The 12,864-nt window shown below is 43.3% G+C and overlaps 1 protein-coding gene across 1 annotated transcript in view; it reads left to right on the top strand.

The window, feature by feature from the left end:
* The window catches only part of MAN2B2 (mannosidase alpha class 2B member 2), an 84,689-nt gene that overhangs the window by 24,692 nt on the left and 47,133 nt on the right, over positions 1-12,864 (top strand). Inside the window, exons 4-5 of the mRNA XM_036762848.1 lie at positions 3,527-3,699; positions 5,655-5,770. Of these exons, the coding sequence (XP_036618743.1) occupies positions 3,527-3,699; positions 5,655-5,770 (289 nt within the window). The remainder of the gene's footprint in view (positions 1-3,526; positions 3,700-5,654; positions 5,771-12,864) is intronic.

A 12,864-nucleotide genomic window follows, 5' to 3' on the forward strand; every position in this document is an offset into this window, starting at 1 on the left:
CGTGGCGCTGTCTTGGCGCTAGTGCTGGTTGTGGTGCTGGTGCTGGTTGTGGCACTGCTGGTGGTGGAAGAGAGCATAGACGTTTTTTCCATCAAGGCTGGAAGTATGTCGCCCTGAGTTGGCTGACCCCTCTTTAAGCAGTCTGGTGGCCCTCCGCTCCCAGGGTCTCATCATATTGGTGCTTGACTTAGTGCAGACACCTGATTGACTTTAGCCACTGTCCTCAGCCTCTCCAGCAGTGGATACTACAGGTTTATTCCCCCATGCCTGGCTAAAACGAGGACTCTGAAAGCTGGAAGGAAACATAGGAATCATCTAATTGCACATCCTCCATCAGTGAATACAAGTTTAAGTTTCTCCCCTAGAGCTTCCAGTTAGTTGTTTTTCTCTCTTCTGGTGATGTATGGTGGCATGGTGATCCCCTTTCCATGCAGGGTACTTCCAGAGGCTGAATGTTGGCTAACTTTGTGCTTCAGGCCATCATTTCCTCTCACTGAACATTAATTCCTGGAAAATGCAGAGTATGTTGATCATTATGGGTTTCAGCCATCCGTTTTTCAGTTGGTGTGGTGCCTAATTGAATCTGGGAACTTTTGATAACCTCAGAAGTCCCTATTTCAACTAACAGTTCAGCACTACTTAACCTGAAAGTGAGGGTTAATAGGTGCAATTTATTATATCTCAGAGTACTGGAATTATTATCTTATAGCATAGTGTTAGAGTCATTGAAACAAGATTTGGCAAGGGTCTGAAAGGTCCTCTAGCCCTCATTTTATTAATGAGTAAACCGAGTCCTGCAGAGAGGTGGTAAGTTAATGACAAAGCCAAGACTAGAACTTGGGTCTCATGACTCCCCGTTTAGTGATTTTTCCATCATCATACTTTAATGTAGGCATTCTTCATATTTTTTGTGTTATGGACTCCTTGGGCAGTCTGGTAAAGCCGGTGAACCCCTTTTCTCAGAATAATGTTTTTAAATGCATAAAATAAAAATCACAGAATTACAAAGGAAACCAATATATTGAAATACAGCTATTAGAATATTTTAAAAACCAAGTTTTCAGACTCCCTGTTAAAAACTCCTGGCATAGACAGAGAAAAGAAAAGAAGAGTCCAGGCTAGAGGCCAGGTGACTCTGAGTTCTTAAAGGTTGTCCTAGCAATACACAGACTGCAGCAAATGCTGCCGGATTGTAAAGGTGTTAAAGTGTAGGCCTACCAGGCATCCAAACATGGCTGTTGTTCCAGAAACATCCTAGCTAAATCAAAAGAGGACCATCATCCATGTTTTGACTACTAGGGGCTTGTCTTTTTTGGCCAGAACCATTCAGAAAACCCTTTTCTAAGACATGAATAGGCTGTGATCTGTATAGGTGGAGGGAGACTCCCCACGCTTCTCAAATCACAGAGCCATGAAGTGTTGAAGTATGTCTCCCTGTGGACATTAAATCATTTAGCATTGGTTTCTCACTACTCTTTAAAGGCCAGGCATAAGGTTGTGGGGGAGGGAGGGATGAAATATTAATTTGTTTTTTCCTGAAAGTTCACTGTTGAAATTTCTTCTCTCTCTGGGAAAATCTCATTGAGCGACCTAGCCTCAGATTCTTTTCTTTTTATAATTGATTTATTTACTTTTAGTTTTCAACAGTCACTTCTATAAGATGTTGAGTTTCAAATTTTCTCCCCCTCCTCCTCCTCCCCCTCCCCAAGAGGGTGTGTAGTCTGGATGTATAAGCTCTGCTTATACATTCATATTCAACATGTTTTCACATTAGTCATGATGTAAAGAAGAATTAGAACCGATGGGGTGAAACACAAGAAAGAAGAAACAAAACAAAACAACAAAAGAAAAGGAGAGCAAATAGTCTGCTTCCATCTGCATTCAGATTCCAAAGTTCTTTTTCTGGATGTGGATAGCATTTTCTGTCATGACCCTTTTGGAGTTGTCCTAGATCCCTGTATTGCTGAAAAGAGCTAAGTCTAACAAAGTCAGTCATCACACAGTGTCAAGCCTCAGATTCTTGCACAAAATACATGTGAAACAACCTTACTGGAATCTTTGAGGACCTAGGAAAGATGACGGGGGGAGAGTTGTAAGAGCCCAAGGCTGCCAGCTTCTATCTGAATCTATCCATCAATCAACAAACATTTACTACATGTCTGCTATGTGGGGGCCACTGGGCAAGATACTGGGAATGCAAAGAAAAAAGTGAAATATCCGTGCTAAACCTTTTACATAATTATTCATTTATGTAACAAATGATTACTGAATATATCTTCTATGGGCAGGGCAGTTAAAGATAAATGGAGCTGGGGCTCCAAAAAAAGGCTGGTTGACTTGTCGGATTTGGGAGAAAATTCTTCCAGGTATAAATTGGATGCCATGCCCTCTGAAGTCCATTCCATTTCTGAGATTCAGCGAATACTGTGAAACCTGGTCTGTGCCATGTCCTCAAAGACCCTGGAGTCCAGTGAGAAAGGAAAGCGTTATAGACTAATACCTGTATAGAAGGTGTTCTAAGTGTTGTGTGTTATAAGGCAAGGAAGAGGGAAAATATGGGGGATTTCTTGGTGTGAGAAGCTCCTGGTGAGAAACCTCTTCTATAGGTCAGCTCCTTCTCTGAAACTTAAAGCCTTGGAGAGTTGTCCAGAGGACCGAAAGGTTAACTATCTTTCTCAGGTTCACACAGCAAATGTGTTGGAAGTAGAACTGAATCCAGTCCAGGTGTTCCTGGCCCTGAGGCCAGCTCTCTGTCCACCACAAAATACTTCCTCTCTGATAAGTGCAATAAAGAAAGGGCTTTAGGAGCTCAGAGGAGGAAGAGCTTCTCTCCATGAGGTGCAGGAAGGAGGAGTACCAAGGAGGGCTTGATGGAAGGGGGTCTGAGCGAGGCATTGAAGAATTGGTAGGATTCTGATGTGCGCAGCTGGTTTTCTGAAGCTAAGTGTAAAACCCTATTAAGTGTCATTTAGTTCCATTCTGCTGCTCTTCCAGCCTGTTTAAGTGGGAGTGATTGATTCTTTATTTCAGATTGAGATTCTCTCTTCTAATATGCAACCTCCCTTACCCAGCATCCTTTTGTCTAAAAATATGATGAGAATGCCCTCTGTGCTTTCATCCAAGACTCTGAGCTTGCGGGATCCTGGTCTAAAAATCCAAAGATCCCACTTTTGCCTTCAGCCACTCGGTTGTTGATTGCTTCCGTGAGTTATCCAGAAATGATAAAGGGAAATGGCTTCGGCCGTCCCTGCTCACACTCCAGAGCAGAAGGCCGTCTCCTTGAGGGTGGTGACTTTTGCTTTTGTCTTCGTATCCCAGTGCTTAGTGCCATAGCTGCCTTGTGTGTTGTAAGCCCTCATTCAGTGCTTTTGTTTATCTGCTTTCTCTCCTTGGATGTGTGGCTGACTGACACAGGTAACCAGAATCCACATCCAACCTGCTTCTCTGGGGCCAACCACGCACACTGAGCAGTTGGAATAAAGTGGACCAGCATGCTTATGTTTTAAACTCTGTCTTACCATTACAGAAGGACACGGGTTTTTATATGAAACTTTTGGGGTGAGACCTCAGTTTTCCTGGCACGTCGATCCCTTTGGAGCATCTGCTGCCACACCAACTTTGTTCGCTCTGGCTGGCTTCAATGCCCACCTCATTTCCCGGATCGACTATGACCTAAAAGAGGACATGCAGGAAGCCAAGGTAACATCACAGGATCCATATGTTCACTCTGCCTCTTCTGTCCTACCTGAGATTCCTGGAATATAAACCTAAGGAGCTAAAAGCTGGTGGAAAGAGCCCCGGACATGGTCTTACAGGAATGGAGACCGAGTCCTGGATCCCCCCATGAAGCTGCTGTGTGACCCTGGGCAAGTCACTGTATCTCTGGGTTTCAATTTCCTCTTCTGTGAGATGGGCATGATGACATGGGCAACACTTATCCATTACTTCTAGGGTCAAGGACAGACTAGCATTTCAGACCCTTCACATCGTGGCTCCATCTTTGGTTTCCAAGCTTATTACTCACTCTATTATATTATTATACATTATTCATGCATTCTGTGGTTCATCCACATGGGCCTTCTTGCTTTTCCTCACACACCATGCTCTGTGTCCCATCTCTGGGCCTTTGCGTTGCTTTCTTGTCCCATCATGCCTCACTCCACCTCTTAAAATCCCTCGTTTCTTTCAAAGCTCACCCAAGTGACTCCCTCTATATGAGGCTTTTCCTTATGCTCCTATCCGCTAGTGCCTTCCCCATCAAAATTACCTTATTTTTATTTTGTGTACGTAGACTATAAAGAATAGACTATAAGCCTCTTGAGGGCAGGGAATATTTTACCTTTGTCTCCCCATCACTTAAGACAGTTCCTGGCACATAGTAGGTACTTAAAAATGCTTGTTGATTGATTGGGTGATCGTAAGCCATAAAGCACCATATAAATATGATTGATTGGGTGATCGTAAACCATAAGCACCATATAAATATGATTAATTGGGTGATCGTAAGCCATAAATTATGCACCATATAAATATGATTGATTGGGTGATTGTAAACCATAAAGCACTATATAAATATATAAAGCTGCTTGAGGGCAGGAGACTGACCGTCTTTTGCCTCTTTTTGTATCCCCAGCTCTCAACACAATGCCTGGCACATAATAGGCATTTAATTAATGTTTATTGAATGAATTATGTGACCATTGACAGGTCCCTTTACCTCTCTGAGTCTCCATTTCCTCATCTGTATAATGGGTATAAAAATGTCTGTACTGTCTGCTCTGTAGTATCGTGAGGCTTCTTATATATAAAGAATATAAAGCGTTTTATAACCTTGAAGTACTATAGAAATATCATCATTATCGTCAGTATTGATGATTATGCAGCTTGGAGAAACATAGCTTTTTTTTGTATGGTGTGGAATTAGATGGCAAAACTCAGGCTGACAATGAGTTTTGTATCTTGAGAATTTTCCTTGTGTTATTTGAAGGGCACCAGACCCGTTTGGGACAGAACCTGAGTGGCATTCTTATCATAATCTTTATCATGAAGCCCCTCATTAGCTGCCTGTTGACGTGGGCTGGTGTGGGTAGCACCTCTGAGCCATTAGGACACGGGTGCTCATTCTCCCCCTAGGATTTCACAGTCAGTGGCCACGTTGAGGTTCAGGTGCCTCTCTGGGAATCGTTGGCTACAACTCTGTAACTTGGTCGTATGACTTTGGGCAGTCGCTTCATTTCCCTGGACATCCGCTCGCTAATCCTCAAAATGGGAATAGTGCTGCCTACTTTATGGGCTTATTCTGAGTCCCAAATAAGATAGTTTATGCATAGCACTTGGTATAGCTTAAAGCCTACTGAAATGACAACTTTTTCAAAAGGGCCTTATCTCCACTGTCACCTCATCTTCATATGATACTTTGTGCTTGGGTAGATAATTGATGCTCTGCTTAGAGCTTCTACTTTCAGGATTTTTCCATAAGACTGGAAACTCCACAGTGCTTCTGGATTTGTCCCTCAGAACCTTCCTCCTCTCCCTTGCCACATAGTGTGTCTGTGGTGCTCTTCCCTCAAAGACACAGGAGTGTGGGGACTGACTACAAAATCTTATTAGGCTTCCGATCTCTCCCTAACCAGTGATCTCATTCTGTGTTGCAGGAGCTCCAGTTTGTGTGGCGAGGGTCTCCATCTCTGGCTGAAAGTCAGGAAATCTTCACTCACGTTATGGATCAGTACAGCTACTGTACCCCATCACACATCCCTTTTTCCAACAGGTAGGTATGTTTCTTCCACCTGGTACCTGTTGGTTATTTTTAGCCTCTGACATGGCAGCCTTCCAGCTATGCTGGGTTGGATCCCACCTCAGAGGCCACCTAGTCTAACTCAGAGCTGAAGGGCAGGCCCCCACCATAGCATGGCCAACTAGTGGTCATCCAGCCTTTGCTCAAAGTCTTCCGCTGAGGTAGAATCCACTGGCTCCCAAGGCAACCCATCTTACTTTTGGATGTCTCTGATCATTAGGATGTTGTTCTTGATATCAAACCCAAATCTGCTTCATTTCTCCTTCCACCTATTTCTTCTGGTTGGAGCCAAGCAGGACAAGTATAATCTTCTAGATGCTAGCCCTTTCAATCTTCTCTTCTCCACTTAGGCATGTCCCTTTCTTTTGACAGTTTCTCTTATGGCCTGAACTTGAAACTCGTCATCTTGATTGTCATCATCTTGATGCTCTCCAGCTCCATCAGTGTCCTTCCTAAACTGGCTTCCAGAATTAAACACAATACTCTCAAAAGAGTCAGAGCAGGGCTGAGCACAGCAGGATTCAGCTCCTCTTTGCTGGAAGCTACACCTCTCTTAATGTAACCTAAGGTCCTTTCTGGCTTTCACATCATATCGTTGGACTCTTGGTGAACTTATAGTCCACTAAGACCCTCTCCCTTCCCGCCCCCCATCTTTTTCAGTCAGTCTGCAAGCATTTAACAAGTGCTTTGTTAAGTGCAAGGATACAAACTAGAGTTTATTAAGCAAGGATGTGACATAATCAGACCTGTTGTTAAACAACATTGCTTTACCAGGCACTGTGCTAAACACTAGGGATAGTCATCTGGCTCTCAGATAATGAGGGTCAGGCTGGTTTAGTAACTAGAAGCCTGGGCCTGGAGTGAGGGGGACTCAGAATCAAATCCCACTTCCAGCCCTGCCAGTTGGATCTTGAGCAAGTCACATGGGTCTTCAGGCAAATCTCTGAAACTCCAAATTATAAACAGATGATTATCTCAAGATGGGGAGAGAGGGAGGGAATGCCCATGCTGAAATCATAGGTCCTTGACTTGTTGAGTTATAGTAGATAACTCTTTCCCTTGTGAGAGGCCTTAGGGTCTGAAGACTAAGGGCTAGAGGGCATGGTAGAGAACATCTGTTCCAACTCCCTCATTCTACAGACTGGGAAATGCAAGCCCAGAGAGTCACAGCTTGTAAGTAGCAGTGTGAGGCTTAAACCCAGATCCTCTGTCTCCAAATCTTTGCCCTCTCTTAAAAATAAAATATCGTTCCACAGCATATGTGTCTTTACATTAATTATGTTACATTAATTTAAAAATATAATGGCATCCTCTTTAAATCTTGTGCACTTTACACATTTTTTTTTCAATGAATACTCTCCATCCATACCAAAAACAGTAAAATCAATAGTAGTCTTATCCAATCAAGGCAGTGCCTTGAAATCTTTTTGTTTGTTTGTTTTCCTTAGTAGCAAGATGATGCAGTGTAATTAATCATTGTTGGCTGTGCAGTTCAGTGCCTGAGTTTTACTTCAGAGCAACCCCATGCACCACAGTAGTACTTATATAGAAATAAATATTGGTTATCATAACATAAATATCCTTTTTCTTTTCCTTTTAAAAAAAATTAATCTGTCCCACTGCCCCATCCCAAATGAGGAAAAGAAAATCCCCCAGAATAAGGCCTTCACTACGTAGTTGTATGCTCTGTCTCTTTGTGTGTCTGAAGTTAACTCCCTCTCTGACAAGAGACTAGTGGGGTGTTTTTTATCCATTTTTTTGGACTCGCTCCCTAGAGCTGCTCTCCCCACTGCCTTCTCTACTGTAGGGGGTTGGGCAGCGAGTGGGCAAACCTAAGTGTGAGCCCCGGCTGCACCTTGTGCAGACTGCCTAGGTCACGTCCTCTCTCTGTGGCTCACCTGAAAAACAGCAGCTGCCTTGTATGTAGTACTTTGTGAGTGCAGCACAATCGTTAAAATAATGGGCTGCATTTCTTTAATCCTACTAACAGCTTTTATTTATAATATTTTAAGGTGGATCAATCAATGAGCCAATAAATAAGCATCTGTTAAGTGTTTTTTATGTGCCAGGTACTGTGTTAAGTGCTGAGGATACAAGGAAAGACAGAAACACTAAAGGAGTACGTGTTTTTAAGGGGAAGAAGATAACATGGACATTATCTCAGGAGAAAATGAGGTCATATTTGTAACCTTGAAGCACTATGTAAATGCTTCTCATTGTTGTTGTTGTTCATTACTGTTACTCCTCCTCCTCCTTCTCCATATAAAATACAGACAAAGTAGATCGAAGGTAGGGCTGCCGGGAGAGGCCTCCCTGCAGAAGGAAGAGTCTCGAAGGAAGCCAGGGCTTGGCAGTGGTACAGTTGAGCCTGGGGAGTAGCTATTGCATTGGCTTTGAGACTGGGCATCATCATAGGGGAGGAACATGGGCCATTCTGACTAGATCACAGAGTAGGTGGAAGGAAGGAAGACTTTGTAAGAAGACTAGAAAGGTAGGAGAAGGGGCCGGGTGGTGAAGAACTTTAAATTTCAGATGAGATTGACAAAGTGCTTTCTTTACAACGGCCCTGGCAGATGGGCAGTTTGAATGATGTTAACCCCATTTCCCATATGAACAAACTGAGGCATAATAATCCCTGTCCTGATGACTTGTCAGAGTTGTTGTGTAGATCAGATGAGCCAATGAATGTGAAACCATAATCATAACCAGAATGTGCCATGCTGGTCTGATGCAATTTGATGATGATAATAAAGCAGCAAGCAATTACTAAGGGCTTATTGTGTCTGTGTGTCAGTAAGTGATGCCATCATAATTGCTGGGAATACAAAGATGACACAGTCCCTTCCTCCCCTCAAGAAGCTTACAGTCAGTAGGGGAAGACACTATACATATACACACACACATATTTGTTTGCACTATGCATGTGTATGTGTGTGTGTGTATATACGCACACATATTTCACTTTTGTATGTTCTGTATTGTAAAAAACATATATATGTATACACACACACACACACACACACACATTTTTTACCTACAGGTAATATGGAGTCATTGAAGTTTATTGAACTAGAAAGTGACGTGATCAGACCTGCCGTTAAACAGGATCACTTTGGCAGCTGTTTGGAGGATGTGTTGGAGATGAGAAGCCTAAGGCAGGGATTCTAATTAGAAAGTTACTCCATAGTGCAAGTAAAACATGGCGAGGGCCTGACATACGATGGACAAGTAGATGAGAAGCCGCCATTTTGGATGTTTCCCTATCCCCTTCTTTCCTCCCCTTCCCTCCTTCCTGTCCTCTTCATTTCCTTTACTCCCTCACTCCCTTTCTTCAGCAAACATTAAGTGGCCCCTCTTTGCAGAGCAATGTGCTGAGTCCTTGGAGAGGGAGGAAAAAGGGGTTACCCACTGTTAATAATTGCAGGACCATGGGTAAGTCACTTCACCTCTTATCAGTTGCCTTACCAGAAAAAATGGAGATAATGAACCCTGCTTCGCCTGCTTCTAGGATCGTTTTGAGGCTCAGACAAGATAGCGTATATGAAAGCACCTTCTGAACTTTCTGAACTGTATTATTCTCTGCTAATGTAATATGGCGTGATGATGATGAGAATGTCATCAGCCTATGAAAGAATGTGAAGAGCTTTCCTGGTGCTATTCTAGAATGTTGCTCTTGATATGCCAGGGAAGAAGACATCTGCTGTTTTAATAGTCCTCCACCCATCGGGTGACCCCTTTTAATTGGATTATGCCTTAGCAACTGACTATTGCCAGCCTCCACCTCTCCCGTTGGACTCCAGCCTGTAGAGCTGCTTGAAAATTGTTTCCTAGAGACTGAGATGGTTTTGAGCAAAGTGTTTCTTCTCCATTAATCCATCTCCTAGAAACCCGGACTTGAGTCTGTCCAAGCCCATCGCTGGGCCAGTTGGCTTGGCTTCATGGCATGTGGGTGGTATTGGAGCTGCTGAGAGTTATTCACAGGCAGTTGGGTTCCCAGCTATGAGGAGGAGGCAACCCTGGACTGGAAAGTGCTGTTTTCGGTCTCTGTTTGTGGTCAAGACTAAATTATGTCCTTCTACAAAAGACTCTGTGCTTTATTGAAATGGATTTAATATTTATGGAGGGCCTGCATGTACTTGGCATCATTCCAAGAACATCTTGCCTTCACATAGGACTTTGGAGTGCATGTAACCTCCGAGAAGTTTTACAGAGATTGTAGAAGACAAGGAGAGATTTTTTTAAATCTTTCAACAATACCAAAGAAATGTGGCTGTAATTATAATTCACATTTCCAATGTGTTAGAAAGTTTATAAAGCACTTTCACCGCAGCCTTATGGGACAGATAATGTAAGAGTCTGGAGCAGTGGATTCAGGTCCTGCACTTAATTGAGTGTGAAAACACTGGCAAGTCACAATGTCTCTGAGTCTCAGTTTCCTTTATTGTGAAATGAGGATAATAACTTTTAGCACCACCTACTTCATGGGGTTGTTCAGACGTGTTTTGTAAACCTTAAAGCATTATGTAAATGGCATTTATTATCATTATCCTGTGGGAGGAGGAGACAGAGGCTTAGAATCACTTAGATACGTAATTTGTCTAAGGCCACTCAGCTAGTAAATGCTAGAAAGAAAATTTAGACTCAAGTTTTCTGATTCCAAATCCAGAATTTTTTCTAGTGCTACCCCAGCTTTCCTCCTTCAGAAAGGTGGCATTAGGTCAGGAAAAAAGAAGCAAAGCCCAGAGATCACGCATTTGTTCATTCAATACGCACTGTCGAATTCCTACTTTGTGCAAAGCACAGCTCTTGTATATTATGCCCCACCCCACCCCCCCAAGCAAAAGGAAAGCTATGGTCATATACAACCCTTGCAAAGAGATACCACAGTCTTCCTGAGGGCCAGTCCTTCGAAATGCTGCTTTGAATGGCGTAAGCCTAGGGTTAGAAGTGACCTCAGAGGTCACCTAGTCCAGTGGTGTCAAACTCAAAAGAAACAGGCCATTGATCTGTTTTAATATAGTATTATTGTATTTGAATCCCATGGCACTGGGGAGTGTTGTGCCTCTGGCGGGCACCTCTGATCTAATCCATCCACTTCATTTTGCATCTTAAGGAACTAGACCCCCAGAAGTTAAATGACTTGCCCAAGGTAACATAAGAGTGGTTGAGCTGGGATTTGAATGTAGGTCCTCTAACTCCAATGCCAGCCTTTGTTCTGCTGCCCCTCACTGTATGCTCCACTTCCCTGGAACTTTTTATTTCAGCTGACTTTTTGTTTTCCATAAATAAACATTTATTCCCTCCCTTCAATAAGTCAGGCATTTATTGAGCATTGACTATGTGCCAGACACTGTGTTAGAAGGTGAGGAAACAGTCCCTGCTCTTAAGGAGTACTCATTCTGTCACAGGAGACAACCCGTGTGAGCAGAGGCAGCCCTGCTTTACCCATCTCCAAGGACTATAGACAGGAAAGCCCTGTGTCAGATTCCTCCAAGCTTCCCCTGGTGTGTCCGTGGTGTTCCGATGGGGTGCTGGAAAGGGGCAGGAGATGCAGTATACCTCAGGGATAGGGCCTGGGCCTGGGATGTCATCGGTAAACTCCTCAGTGAGGAAACACTCTCTACCAGTGCAGGTCAGCACCTTCTGGTATTAGAGAGTTGCCCAGAGCACTCAGAGTTTCAAGAGATTATGTGACTTGCCCAGGGGACATTGCCAGTACGTGTCAGAGGCAGGACTGGAACCCAGGTTTTCTGGGTCCAAGACTGACTCCATTCACTCCACCATGTTTTCTCTGTCACAGTCTTATATCACTCTCTTAATAATAACATCTAACATTTATGGAGCACTTTAAAATTGACAAAACACCTTCCTGCTAACAACCCAGTGGGGGAAGTAGCCTGAAAAGTTATCAGTCCTGTTTTACCAAGGAAACTGAGGTTCAGATGATGAGTGGCTTGTCTGTGGGCATAGAGCTAGTGAGTGGCAGGCTCACATCTTCTAACTCCAGCCCCGGTCTTCTCTGTCCTTATTAGCCACACATATGTGTGTTACAGCACTAAAGAAGTGTGAAGGAGTAGCTGTTATCAGCACTAGAGGCTGCAGGGATGTTCACATTGCCCAGTCCACAAGGAGGGAAAAGGCTAGGCTCCAACCTCTCCAGTGCCGGTTCTGAATGTGTGTTTGTGTGTGTATCTGTACATATATATGTGTATATGTGTGTGTGTATACACACACACACATACGTATGTTTGTGTGTACATATATGTATATTCACATATATGCATGCATTCCTATGTCTTTCCTATGGAAGAAAGTCCAGTGGCTAAAGGCTGCTTTTTATCCCCCCGAGGTGAGAGGAAATGCTGCTACTTTCCATGAAAGGGCTGTGTCTCCCCCCCCCCCCCACTTTTCCCCATTTAGCAACCAGCAATTTGGTCCTTCTTTTATTCCACTCCCCCTGTGGACTGCTGCTCTCTGCTGTAATTCTGCAGTGCCATAGCAGGAGGCAAAGCAGCTCTCTCATAAATGAAGGTTATTTGTTCTCTCTGTTCAGCGCCTCGGGAAGTGAGTTTGGAGGCTTCGTTAAGTAGAATGAATTAAGTTTGGCCAGAGACAGCTTTGCTCTCAGCTGAGTTCTGGTCCCAAATGATAGTTTGCTTTCACTGATGGAAAAGAAAACTTTGCTTTCTGTTTTACCGGTGGCTTTATTTGGTTTTGAATGGAATCTGCCCAGGACCTGTTACTGTAGGAGACCTTGGAAGCACCGAATTTAGAGCTTAGAGACCATCTAGTCCAGCTTCCTAATTTTACGAGGAGGGCTCTGAGGCCCAGCAAGGAGCGACATCAGTCTTAGGATTTATTGCTGGAAAGGGTCTCAGAGATTTTCTAGTAATAATAATAATGATGATAAATAGTATTTACATAGCATTTTAAGGTTTACAAATCACTTTACAAATATCTCGTTTGATCCTCACAACAACCCTGGAAAGTGAGTGCTATCATAATCCTCACTTTACAAAGAAACTGAGGTAGATAGTGATTAAGTGCCTTCCTCAAAGTTATATAGC

The sequence above is a fragment of the Trichosurus vulpecula genome, chromosome 6 (assembly GCF_011100635.1).
Source record: "Trichosurus vulpecula isolate mTriVul1 chromosome 6, mTriVul1.pri, whole genome shotgun sequence".
NCBI classification, from domain to species: Eukaryota; Metazoa; Chordata; class Mammalia; order Diprotodontia; family Phalangeridae; genus Trichosurus; species Trichosurus vulpecula.